The sequence below is a fragment of the Schistocerca gregaria genome, chromosome 4 (genome assembly GCF_023897955.1).
Source record: "Schistocerca gregaria isolate iqSchGreg1 chromosome 4, iqSchGreg1.2, whole genome shotgun sequence".
Classification (NCBI taxonomy): Eukaryota; Metazoa; Arthropoda; class Insecta; order Orthoptera; family Acrididae; genus Schistocerca; species Schistocerca gregaria.
Window position 1 is genome coordinate 398,140,970 of NC_064923.1, and position 14,219 is coordinate 398,155,188.

General features: G+C 36.1%; 1 protein-coding gene across 3 annotated transcripts in view; it reads left to right on the forward strand.

The window, feature by feature from the left end:
* Positions 1-10,485, forward strand: part of LOC126266843 (ATP-dependent RNA helicase WM6) — a 29,046-nt gene extending 18,561 nt beyond the window's left edge. For 2 of the 3 annotated variants that reach the window (XM_049971411.1, XM_049971410.1), the window contains exons 6-11: positions 4,024-4,155; positions 4,262-4,408; positions 4,796-4,933; positions 5,016-5,133; positions 5,348-5,395; positions 10,235-10,485. In XM_049971411.1, coding sequence (XP_049827368.1) covers positions 4,024-4,155; positions 4,262-4,408; positions 4,796-4,933; positions 5,016-5,133; positions 5,348-5,361 — 549 coding nt within the window. In that variant the 3' untranslated portion in view covers positions 5,362-5,395; positions 10,235-10,485. Of the gene's footprint in view, positions 1-4,023; positions 4,156-4,261; positions 4,409-4,795; positions 4,934-5,015; positions 5,396-10,234 lie in introns of all 3 variants that reach the window. The other variant, XR_007548936.1, reaches the window with a different exon arrangement.
* The last annotated feature ends 3,734 nt before the right edge of the window (positions 10,486-14,219 follow it).

The following is a 14,219-nucleotide window of genomic DNA, read 5'->3' on the forward strand; positions in this document are numbered from 1 at the left end:
GCCAAAACCTCTGAGTCAGTAAATAAATTTAAAAAAAAGTGGAAGACGAGCTTTTTTTCTCCGCCCCGAGTTTCGACCACTGCATTTTCATACATAATCCAACGAAGTAAATACAAATTCCATATTGGTCATCTTCGAATGTAGCAGCATTTCAATGTACTACGAAAATCCGACTGGCAAGTCTGTCTGAGATGTTTGTCAATATGGCCAACTCTACGTTCTGAATTTTTTCCTATCAGTTTGAAGAGATGGTTGCTAATATGAACTTTTATAAATTGTGAATCACATGCAGTATTCTCGTCACCATACGAATAATACGCATATAAACATTTTGCCATGTACTGTTTCATGTTTGCTGCCTAATAAACTACGAAACTAGAGTGGAACAACAGCAAACGCGGCAGAATATACATATCATGTAATGTTTATATTTGTATTATTCTTATGCTTAAGTGATACAGTCAGAAATGAAGCACGGCAATTGACTAGATTTTTAAATCTAAGATAACTCTAATTTCTGTGTAGAATGTAATGTGCTAAAGAGGTACATGCAAAGATTTTCAAACGGAGAAAAATTTTCGCTTAACTCTCGTTCAGAACATCTTCTATCATACGCAGTCTATTATTTGGTTCTTGTTGATAATTGTCAAAGAAAGCAGCACTGTAAGTAATAACAAATAGCAGTATCTTGCCTTTTTTTTAAAAAAAAGAAAAAAAAGCGCTGGTAGCACGCACAAAAGCAAGCAATGCCGCGAGCGGCGACAGGCCGTAAACAAGAAACACGCACTATCAGAATGCGACAAACAATGCATAACACAGAACAGCAATGCATTTTCAACTTAGAGTGACATAAACACCTATAACAAAGAAAACTGCGCTTATCAGATCAAAGAAAAATAAGCAATCAATTCAAACCAGACGAAGCACTTGGAAAAGGAAGGGTACCCGTATAAATACGGACGGAGCGCATGACGCATAGCAATGGCTACCTGGTAAAGCTTAACTGCTAAGCTTAAGACTCAAACCAAACTACTGTCACTCGATCGTCATTCATTCGACCTAAATTGTGTCTCATATTACAGTGGACCAACTTTGTTTCGATTCGGAGATGCGGCCTGTAATTTTTCTCTCCCCTAGAATTTCAAGTCTCAAATTTCAGGTGCGACTTAGATTCGAGTGCGGCTTAGAATCGAGTAAATACGGTAATGTACATAACCTATCAGCTTATGTATAAGTAACTGTATAATGCATCTGATGGCAGCATGCTGCCGAAATGCATTGTGCTAGTAAAATATTAGTAAAAAGTGAGTGTAGCAGTATAAAATTATTCCACATAATCTTATAATATGGTTGCAGACCTCAAACAACAGCCATATAACATGGATAAATTTAAAAGTAAATATTGAGGCTGGTGCATTGCGGTGCGTTAGAATTGGATGCTTTTCTGTGGATTGAACAACATGTGGAAATAAGGAAAGAGCGAAAAACACACACACACACACACACACACACACACACACACACACACACACACACACACACAGTCACAGTCCAAGTAAAACATTATTCAGTCTCAATGGACAGGATAATTCCTTTGTTACTTATTAAACACTTCTTTCACAAGGGTTGATTAAATAGATGTTTAGTAATGTTGGAATGACGTGAATTTTCTTAAAAGTACTGACTTTGGCAAAATTCGTTTACATTGAAAATTGTGCATACCAATGTGTGAGGAGATAATGCAATGCATATGTAGTCTAGGTTGTCCAGAAAATTGCTAGTGTCATTCATGCACAAAAATTTTTTGTGTGCTAACCACACACATGTTCAATTGGTGTTTTGAAACAAATAGTTATGTGACAACGTTGGTTAGGTGTGTGTGTGTTTGGGGGGGGGGGGGGGTCGTCAGGGGTTCATGCGTGTGGGGATGTGCTCTATTTAATAAGTGGGATCATATTTTCCAAGTACATGGAATGGTCATTACCCGATTCATTTTTATTTGGGGGGGGGGGGGGGTCGCAGGTGTAATAAATGTGAAGTGTTTTGGTGTGGACTTCATATTGTGTATTTTCATTGATCAAGTAAAAGGTGGTTGTGCTTTTGGAAGAGAGAGTGATGAAATTATCAATTTTAGGGGAACAAAGATGCTCTACTTTCACAGTTAAGTATTATAGGGAATTTTAAGTGGGTGACACTTTGTGGTGCCAGAAGGTTTGAGTGTCGCCAAAGTTGTTCTAGGTAAGATTAGAGTGTTACATTTTGTGTCAAAAAGGACATATAATATTATGTTAAAAATGAATGATATACAGTACTGACATTTTTTTCGATAGAGCCATTAAAAGACAAATTGAGACTCAATTGTTAAATCTTGTCGGTCTGTCTTTTCTAGTCAACAGATAAATGTGTTTTCTTCTGGAATCTATTTAAATTTTAATTTTGCAGAAAATGCAGATATTCAATTACCCAAATCATGGGTGGTGTATAGGTGTCTAAAATGATCAAATACTAAAGTGGCAGTGGTTATAGTCTCCCTGTCTGCCTCTATTTACCTCTGCCTCTTGGAACTCTTGGTTTCTGTAAGATCCCTCAGAACTGTGGGTTTTTCATGTCATCAGTTATTCAAGAGGTGAGGCACAGCTGGACAATTATTGTTTATATGTATTTGTGTCCACTCAACAAAAATTTTAAGATTTGGTAACTGGAGAGCTTTATTTGCTTTTGAGTATATTCAGTATGCTTGTAATGATGGTGATTGCAGAAATAGTTGGAGGGAGGCTCTGTTGATTTATTTAAAATTACAGTTATTTGTTTTATTGGAATTATGAGTCAGTAATTGCTGTATATACTTGACACATTTTAGTCACTATCTTTTAGTTCTAATTTGGTAGAGGTGGTTGTGAAATGAATTGAGTGATTAAGTTTTCACGCTAATGAAGAAGACATATGCTCTTTCAGCTGAGGTGTGGTTTGCATCTAATAATTATTCATTAAAATTCCCATAAGATAGTGCTTTGTAAAAATCTGATTCATTGCAGAGGTGGGAGAATCTTCCTCTAATCACAGGTAGATTTTGCTGAGTCCATTTTTATTTAGTATGTATTTGAGTGCTACCACATATAAATGTTCTGATTTTTTATTTATTTGCAGCTCATGACTGGTAATGCCATGACAAAATTGTATACTGAACAATATATTTTCATCTCTTGTGCAGTTACTTGGATGGATTAATATTACTGAAAGAAAAGTTTCTTTGCATTCAGGTGTCTGATGAAACTGGTTGCTGAGTGACAATTGCTTTCACCATGTCACATATTGCCACAAGTGGTACATATCCAGAATATTTGAGATGTTAAGCATATTTTTGATAATATGTGCTGATGCAATAATGTAAGTTACATTAGCTTACTGGTATTCTGATGTAGAAGTATCAGATTGTTAGTTTAATATTCTGTGTGATATATTTTCTAGTGTATGTCTGCCTGCGCATATAAGATTCTTGCCAAATACCACCAATCTTCTGGAAAGCAATTCCAGTGCAACACAATATTTAATATTCGAGATGAGCTGTATGAATCAACTCTTACTGCAGCTGTGGGTGTTATATTTCTGCAACAATACATAAGCAAATAATTTTATGCAAGGAAATAACATGATTACTACATTTGGGAAAAAAGAACATGCTTCGTGAATTTTAAGTCTCGTGTCACGTAAATGTGTATAAGAATATAAATGTAAATTAGTAACTGATTGTCAGTTATTTTAACAGTCTTCTACCTTGGTCATTATTAATAGAGTTAATGTTTAAGAATCCATCGGTCAATAAAATAAAAATGTAGTAGTCTATAACAAGCAGACTTACAAATATTATTAATTTATTGGGAAAATCACCAATTGGGGCAATAAAAGGCACTTAATGTTTGCTGATAGTGGGTGCGAGCCTTTCAGAATATTCATCTATCCAAGTGAAAGTATTGGGGGGAGGGGACATTATCTTAATGTGTGTACTACTCTTTCAATCCTCAGCCGATGGAGGTATACGTGGATGATGAAGCCAAGTTAACCCTACATGGTTTGCAACAGCATTATGTGAAGCTCAAAGAAAATGAAAAAAATAAGAAGCTCTTTGAACTGCTTGACATATTAGAATTTAATCAGGTAATGTACAACATAGTTGTTTTAGATTGTTGTTTTTAATTTTAAGTTGGCCATAAAATTGTGCTTTCTGATTGGTTGTGTTAATGTGAAAAGAATTTGTGTTCAGGTTGTGATATTTGTGAAATCAGTACAGCGATGTATGGCCCTTGCACAGCTGTTAATAGAGCAGAATTTTCCAGCCATAGCCATTCATAGAGGAATGCTGCAGGAAGAGCGACTCTCGAGGTATCAGCAGTTTAAGGATTTTCAAAAGGTATGTTCTATGTTAGGCACTTTGAAACACAAAACCAGTGTGATTTATCATAAATATTCAATAAAATTGAAAACTTCATATAAGATTTACTAAATAGTTTAAAGGTTCATTTACATTTTCTTTCCAAAATGTCAAAAAAAAAGTTTAATTTGATGACGAGATACTTCCGCTTTTGGAGGGAAGATGATGTCCAGTAGTATGTGTTGGTGCAAACATTGATTATTTTTATTCATCTTAAATTCCACTCAATATTTATTAAATAACATTTCTAAATGCTAGCTATCAGCACAGGTGTAATAAACAATGTTTTAAAAATAAATTTTGAATTTGTGCTTTGTTTACTAATAATGTGCTTGATTGTACATTGCTCCTGTTTTTGTTCTCCAGAGAATTTTGGTGGCAACAAACCTTTTTGGTCGGGGTATGGATATTGAAAGAGTGAACATTGTTTTCAATTATGACATGCCAGAGAATTCCGACACTTACTTGCACAGAGTTGCTCGTGCTGGACGATTTGGTACCAAAGTGCGTATCTTCTTTCTGTTCTTCAAAATTTATCTTGTGTAATTGTTAGTATCAACATATGAATTTAATTCTTATGTTTCAGGGTTTGGCAATTACATTTGTAAGTGATGAATCTGACGCCAAGATACTAAATGATGTTCAAGATCGTTTTGATGTGAACATTACAGAATTACCTGATGAAATTGACCTTTCGTCATATAGTATGTACCTCATTACATTATAGTCCTGTTGACAAGATTGACATTTATTCTAAGATATAAATTTATGTGAATCATTTCTCTAACTCCTACAAAAATAATTTTTTGAAAGTGTGTTTGTCCGTTCTTATGTTATAAAATGTTAGTATTTGCAGTTAGCCTAAGAGTTTTACTAGAAAAAGGAAGAATTTGACTAACATAATTTTTTTTATTGCAGTTGAAGGTCGATGAAAGCATGGTTTTTTATACCTGGCAAGTTCTTACGGTGAGTACTATTTTTGTGTTAGTGCATCAGCTGTTATGTAAAAAGCCAAGAATAATAAGGTTGGAGTGTGGGTAACATTTCAGTACATGCCAGTAATTAACACTGAAGTGAGAAAAAGGATGATGGCAGACAAGGGTTGTCACAATACGTGAATTCCATTCATATCATTCCCCTAAACCTGCTCTGATGAAAATTTTGTTACCTTCCTGTTTGACATTGTTTTGTATATTACACATATTTGAACTGATAAATTTCATGAACACTTAGTCATGGACTGTGCAGCTGGTCCCGGTGGAGGTTACAGTCCTCCCTCGGACACGTGTGTGTGTGTGTGTGTGTGTGTGTGTGTGTGTGTGTGTGTGTGTGTGTGTTTGTTTCTGTTTGTCCTTAGGATAATTTAGATTAAGTAGTGTGTAAGCTTAGGGACTGATGACCTTAGCAGTTACGTCCCATAAGATTTCACATACATTTGAACATCTTCCTGTTCCATTCATGTGTGGAACGCAGAAAGAATAATTATTTGAATGCCTCTGTGCATGCTGTAATTATTCTAGTCTTCGTCCTCGCAATCCCTGTGTGAGTGATACATAGATGGTTGTAGTAGATTTCTAGAGTCATTCATTTAAAGCTGTTACTTGAAACCTGGTTGGTAGACTTTCTTGGGATAGTTTACATTTTCAAGTCTGCCAGTTCAGTTTCTTCAACATCTTAGTAACTGTCTTCTGCAGGTCAAACAAACGTGTGAAAATTCATACTGTCCTTTGTATATGTTCAATATCCCCTGTTAATCCAATTTGGTATGGGTCCCAAACACTTAAGAATTATTCTAGAATGTGTCGCATGAGTGATTTGTAAGTAGTTTCCTTTATAGAACAATTGGCACACCCGAAGTTACTGCTGTCTTGACACTCCAACCAATATAACACGCTGCATCATCCCCACTGAAAACTTCTGTCACAGATATCACATGATACCACATACAATCTAACTTTTGACAGTAAGTGTAGGTGTGGTACTGAGTCACCCACTTTTACCTGACTGCATTGATTCAAAGCCTTCAGTATATTGTGTTGGGTTGCACTTGATCAAGGGGTTCAAAATCCATGCTAGTTGGCATAGAGGTCATTTTGTTCAAGATACCTCATTACATTTACACTCAGAATATGTTGTAAGATTCTAAAACAAATAAATGTCAATGATATTGGATGGTAGTTTTGTGTATCATTTCTACTACCCTTTTTGTAGACTGGTGTGACCTGGTCTTTTTCCAAGAACTGGGCACAGTTTTTTGTTTGAGGGATTTACAATGGATTATAAATTGAAGAAGGGCTAACTCAGCCACAAATTCAGTATAGAATTTGGTAGGGAATTGTTTGGGCTCTGGAGGTTTATTCAGTTTTAACAATTTCAGCTGTTTCTCAACACAAATACTGAGGTTGCTCATGTTCTTCTGGGTTTTCCTTTGTAAAGGAACATTTGAGAATGGGAGTTTTCTTTGACTTTGCTAGCTTCAATTTCAGTTCCCCTCTTACTTGTTAGGGAATGAACACTAACTTTGGTACCACTAACAGCCTCTATGCATGATCAGAATTTCTCTGGGTTTTGTGAAAGGTCCCTGGACAATATTCTGCTATGGTATTCATTGAAGGCTTGCTCTCTTGACTGCCAAAGGCATTTCATTCAGTATCCCTCTATCTGTAGTCCTATGCCTTGTTTTACACCTATTGTGCAGTAGTCTCTCTTGTCTCTTTAGAGGTTTCTCTGTAGTGATTGTATATCATGGAGAATCTCTACTGTTATGAACAGTCCTATTGGGTTCATATCTGACCAGTGAATGATCAACTATTGTTCTAGTGCCTCTACTTTCTTTCATCCTGTACTGAAACATTAAAGTTCTCATTGAAATACAGCCCTACTGATTTATTAAGTGATGTAACTTACCAAATGAAAGTGTTAGTATGTTGATAGACACACTAACAAACACACACAAAATTCAAGCTTTTGCAACCCACGGTTTTCTGCTAGCAATTGTTGTCTTTTGTACTTTGACAATCATTGTTGCCACAACCATGTCATTTTTACCGATACCAGTTTCGAAGTGGACATCTGCAAAGGGCTTGCGTCTGTTTGTTACCAACCAATATAATTACATCTTGATTGGGGGCTCTGAACTATCTGTTCCAGGAAGTTTTTGGAGAAGGTGTTTAGTAATGTTTCACAGGGTATCTTATCAAGACCCACCACCAACAAAACTTACTTCAGCAATTGATTGTTGGATGATTAAAGTCTTGTTCGATGATCACAGTATGATTGAGGAACTTAGCATTGAAGAAAAGTGAGGTTTTCTCTAAAGTTTTTGGTTATATTGGGAGAGGGGTCTGCTGGGTTATAGGATCATCCAATTACCATTTTATGCCCACCCTGGATACAATGAGAAATCCACAGTGGTCGGATCAACTTGTTGAAACCATCTATGCAGTGGTGTAGGTTAATATCTCAGTTATCACACTTTGCAGTTGTTCACCAGGGTAAGCCCTTGTTTGTGAGTAATCAAAGAAAATAAAAATTTGGAATTCAAAGTAATATAGATTGGTTGTGTGGTGTAATTGATAGAAGGTAAGGCCTTCACACCCTAAACATTATGAGTTTGAAGCACAAAATTGGGTGTTTCAATTCTTATTTAATTTTTAAATGTTTATTGAAATTACTTTATTTCTACTTTTATTCAGTTAATTGGTTTCAATGTGTCTTTTTATTTCTATTTATTTATCACATCATTTTAATCATCATATAAATTTTTTTCATTTGCTCTAATTTTTCCTTTATACTATTCTTATCCTACTTAGAATGTTTGTGAATGTGATTGTAGTTACATTTATCTATCATAATATTCAAATTTCCAAAATGCCGATCTAGTGGTTAAAAAACAAACAAAATATATTTTTCATTACAAGATGTGCATTTGTTGTGGTAATCGTCACAGAAACATTAAAATGTAGTCCAAATTCCTATTGCACTATGGACAAAGCAATGCAGATGAAGATTCGAATAGTTAAAGGGAATATATTTGAAATCAAACTCAAGCAATAAAAGGAATAGAATAATGACTGCAATAACATGAATGGAAAAATATGATTAAAAAAATTAAAGAAATTAAATTGAAATTAATATATAAAATTAAGATTTATTAAGAAAGGTTTCAAGTGGGGAAATAGTGCGGGGAAGAAAAAACAAAGCAAATGAAGAAGTTGTTATGATGATCAAAATGATGCGTGCAAAGGAATAGAAATAAAAAAATACATTTAAACCAATTTATTGATAAAAACAATCATCAAACTCATTTCAGTAAAAATTTTAAAAGCTTTAAAGTGCCTGACAATATTGAATTTTTAATGATACTGGGCATCTCACAAAATTCCAAATAAATAAATAAGTAGTTACTTGCAATTGGGGGCCCACAAGGGTGAATGGCTGTAGGGTATAATACTGGTGACCTTATCCTACATCACTTATAGATAGTTTAAAAAAGTTCCACTGCTGGGATCTCTCCTTTTGAGTCTTGTCCAAACAATTTCACATGCAGCTTCAGTTTCTATCTTGGATTTGAGTTTCTTGTCTATTGCAACAAAATACACCACCCTCATTTCCCTATAGCCTATCCTTTTGATGTACACTTAAAATTTCCCCCAAAAGTTCCACTGTTATCAGTTCCAATATTATGTGAACTTCACTGCTTTTGGAGCTCTTTGAACTGTGGCACAGTGTTGTGAATGCTTCTCATCTGAGAGGCATTTCTTTCAGTCTTACACTGCTACTGCTTGTTTCCAACGGCTATCATCTGGATTCAATTGAGAGTCACCCACTCAAAAAAACCCTTGTGTGCTCCACAGTTGGCTACTTTACAGCAGCCTCCGATATGTGAACCATTTAGTTCTCAAACATATAACACAAGTCCAGGAAGTTGCAGCCTAGCTTGTCACAGAACCTTCAAAGTGTCTGGTTCAATCCTTCCACTTGACTCAGTGCCAAGGGCACCATGATTAGTTCTGGGAACAGTATTGCAAATTGTGAACTTTGTTGAAAATCCGTGCACAAGGCTGGTCTTCTCAACTTTCTGTGCCAGCCACTGGACTGATAAAAGTATGACCGGACCCCACATGACAGTCGCAGTTTATTCCAACACATGCCACCATCTGCAGTAGGTTGCACCCTTTTCCCTCAATAGCTGTCAGAATAGCCCCCAGGCATACACACTGACTGCAAATGGCCTTTCTCATCCTTTCCTGCCATTTCCCTAAAGCATAGCACCATTCACCATACGTTTCAATTGCCAATGATTAATAGATGCCTACCTTCTTGTGTTTCCCTCGCCTTGACACTGGACAAAACAGGTTAAGTAAATTCCACTGGCTCAGTTTCAGTGAAAGACACCAATTTGAACTTCTTGGTTAGGTGGATCGGTATAATATCCTGAAATCTCCCTTGTACCTATTCACCCTGTATAGGACACTTAGATCTACCTTTGAAATGCCACTCAGTCAAGTGGATGAGTAATGACAGATTCTTGCACACTTTCTGCAGAGGAGACAGGATCCACAGAAAAGGATGATACTCAAGTATTGGTGCCAGCGCCAGAGGTGTGTGACTCGGGAACTCTTCCAACTCACCATTTTGCAGCAGCTGCCAATTCTTTGACACTTGTGTTACTTTTTAAAAGATGTGCAGTACTTTTAATATGTGAAATATTTATAGAACATTCATCTCAAAATGTCTCCCATATTATTGGTTTTGAATGCTCTTAGTCCTAAGTTGATGGAATAATTGTATTTTCTGTTACAGATAGTACAATGCAGTATTCTGCAGACTCACAAAGTTCTGTTCCACTAATGTCATACACTGACATCATTATGCAACAGGACATCATGTACACGACTGAAAACTGTATCTAAGTGTTTGTGTGGGATTGCTTGAAAGTTGTGAAAGTGAAATATAGTATTTGTCCATTTTTCATGTGATATTCTGTGCATATCTGTAATAATAGTCTCTCTAAAATAAGTTTCTACTGTCAATAAAGTCAATCTTTTAAACTATGTTACTTATATAACCTTCATTTTTCAATAATTTTCTTGTGGACAGAGCTTACATTGCCTGTGACATTTAGATTATGCACTTTCATAATCGGTGTTGCTGAATTTTGTATCTTTATTCTGCACAAATTTGTATGTGAATATCCTATTTGTGAACTTAATTTTGTATGTTTGTGCCTCAGGTTGGTATTAGTACAATCTGAGTTTGAAATAGTTTATCTGTGGCAACTTTGAAATGGCATATTTTAAGAATCTTCACAGAATAGTACAAAAGGAAATGGATTTACCTAGTTAAAACGAGTCTTAAGGGATTGAAATTCACTGAAAGTTTTGAATACAGTATGGAAAAATAGCTAGATAACTGGAATATTCACCAGTACCATGAGGGTTTTGAAGAGATTTTTATTGGAAAACCAACAGAATTAGCATGTTCTGTTCAGATTAATAGGGGGAGTTTTTATGTGAAATCAGTCATTGATGATGAATGACTTTCATCAAGTCTTTGTTATAAGGTTCCATGGTAATTTAAACAAATTCACAAGATTGCCTTAGTATGGATTAAGTCTTGTTTGATTTTAAGGAACATATTTATGGGAAATTAAATGTTATTTTCTTCATTACAAACCAGAGTCCAAATGTTAAACCCTGGTTTGAAAGTAAGAACTCTTAAAACTGTTTTGTAAAGTATGATGCAACTGTGATTTTTTTATTGTGCACTGAAAACTGCAGGGGAAACTTTTAAACTTTATGGAATTTTCTGTTTCCATTAACGATGAAAAGTAAACGCCTTAGCAACAAACTGAAAGCTGTTTTGGGGAAATTTTACAAATTTAATTTTTGCTGATCCAAATGCATTCCCAAGGAACCATAATCTGTGGAAAATATTCTTGTTAAACTCATTTTTGTGTAAATAAATTGGAAAAAAAGCTTTGAATCTCTTACCTTCCCTTGAGTGTATTTGTGTTCACTGTTTCAAATGAATTGCACGAGTTGTGAGATCTTAAAGGTTACTGATTTGCTGGTACTTCTGTCAAGGAACACAATTTCAATGAGTGAAGACGTGTGTGAGCGTAGTAAATGTCGACTCCCAACAATTCCTATTACTTCCTACAGGATGGCGATTCATCTGGAATTCTCAGGAAATAATCGTATTTACTCGAATCTAAGCCGTACCTGAAAAATGAGACTTGAAATAAAGTGAAAAAATACTTCCCGAATTTTTAAGCCGCACTTGAAATTTGAGACTCGAAATTCAAGGGGAGAGAAAAGTTTTAGGCCGCACCTCCAAATCGAAGCAAAGTTGGTCCATTGTAATGACACGTTTTAGCTCGAATTGATGACGATACAGCTACAGTAGTAGTCATAAGCTTAGCAGTTAAGCTTTACCAGGTAGCCATTGCTATGCGTCGGGCTCTCCGTCCGTATTTATACGGGTACGCACCCTTTTTCACGTGCTTCGTCTGGTCTGAATCTATTGCTTATTTTTCTTTGATTTGATAAGTGCTGTTCTCTTTGTTATAGGTGTTTACATCACTCTAAGCTGAGGATACATTACTGTACTGTCATGCATTGTTTGTCGCTTTCTGATAATGAGTGTTTACGGCCTGTCGCCGCTTGCGGCATGGCTTGCTTTCGTGTGCGCTACTGGCGCTTACTGTTAGGCATAAGAATAATACGAATATAAACATGGCATGATACGTATATTCTTCCACGTTTGCTGTTGTTTCACTCTAGTTTCGTAGTTTATTAGGCAGACAGGATTTAAATGAGATAGCAGCAAACACGAAAGAATAAATGACAAAATGTTTATATTTGTATTATTCTGATGATGAAGAGAATACTGCATTTGATTCACAATTGATTAAAGTTCCTATTAGCAACCATCTCTTCACACTGGTTGGAAAATATTCAGAACGTAGAGTTGGCCATATTGCCGAACGTCCCAAACAGTTTTGCCAGTCGGATTATCATAGTACATTGAAATGCTGCTACATTCAAAGATGACCAATATGGAATTTGTATTTACTTCGTTGGGTAGTGTATGAAAGTGCAGTAGTCGAAACTCGGGTTGAAAAGAGCTCGTCTTCCACCTTTTTTGAAATTTACTTACGCAGAGGTTTTGGCGCCAGTATTTATCTTTGTGCCTGCAAAGCATGCCTGTTTAGCGCTACATATATTAGATGGCAGAAGTTAGTTGTGGCGGCACCTACCAACATTTTTCATATCTTCTGCTTACTTTGCGCTTGATTCTAAGCCGCAGGCGGTTTTTTTGTATTACAAAAACTGGAAAAAACGTGTGGCTTAGATTCGAGTAAATACAGTACTTTTCACCTGGAAAAACCAAGAAATTCTTAGGGAATTTTGCATTTTTAACTAGCAAATGAAAGTGAATTTTATTAAATCAGAAATTGTAAAATACTAAATATTATTATTATTGTTGATTACTTGAACATTATTTTGATTAAATACCGATGTTAAGAACCTGTGGTCAAACTAACACTAATGGCTAGTATATAACTTGCAGATAGGAAAGATAAGTCATTATTTTGGTATGTTGTCCCCCCACCACCATCCCTCCCAGTGCTTACTATTAATTTATCTGGAGCTTTTTGACACCACCACCATCATCCTCACACCTGGAATTCCCCACCCCCTAAGCTTGAGTAGCCACCCTGTATTTAACAGAACTGTAAGTTCCTTTAGAATGCAATGTTATACTGAACTAGTATTCATCAATAATGTATTGTAGCCGGCTGCGGTGGCCGTGCAGTTCTAGGCGCTGCAGTCCGTAACCGCGGGGCTGCTTGCAGGTTCGAATCCTGCCTCGGGCATGGATGTGTGTGATGTCCTTAGGTTAGTTAGGTTTAAGTAGTTCTAGGGGACTGATGACCTAAGATGTTATGTCCCATAGTGCTCAGAACCATTTGAACCATTTTTTGAATAATGTATTGTGTAAAGTTCTTGAGACTATTATACTTGTGCTATATGGAAAGAATTGTAAGCTTATCTTGCTCAGTAAACAAATTGTAGTGCTAAGAAATGGAGGATATTCCATGATCTCCACAGAAATGATGGGCATACTGGAGAGTAGGTGAAAGGTATTTGTGCAACTCCAGTGTCCAAAGTTGCTCCTGAATCATCTAAAGCGATGGTTGTCAAACTTTTTTGCTCAGGGGCCAAAACTAACAATTTGATGTGGCACATCAGGCCGCAGATTTCCAGGTCTTTTTTATTATCTGGCAAACCACGTAAATAAGGTGTTACGAACCTCCAATAGACTAGCTATGTAATAGAGGTAGAGGTTTACCACTGACTTTTTAGCATTTATCGTTAAAGGTTGATCCCATTCGGACGACTACTAGTAGAAAGTTCTCTGTTTCAGTTTCTTGCCACCCTCAGTGACCTGTAAATTGTAACACTAATTGCCTGACGAAATGTTGCTGCATTGTCTTTGTGAACAGATGGTTAATAACAGCAAATGGACTTAAATGTATTATGTAACATGAGACTCGATCACAACTGCTTCTGCATGTATTGAAAATCATTTTTCCTCAACTCACTTGACTGAACTACAACAGCTTTAATTTTATTTCATACTAGATGAGGTACCTGACATTGGCTAGATTTGTATTTATTCCAAACTTATGTTATTTTGTTTCTTCCTGCCCTCACTCTCGTCCAGCTCGACTTTCCCCTCAGTCACCATCTCTTCACTTTCTTATCTGTTCATTTTGTAA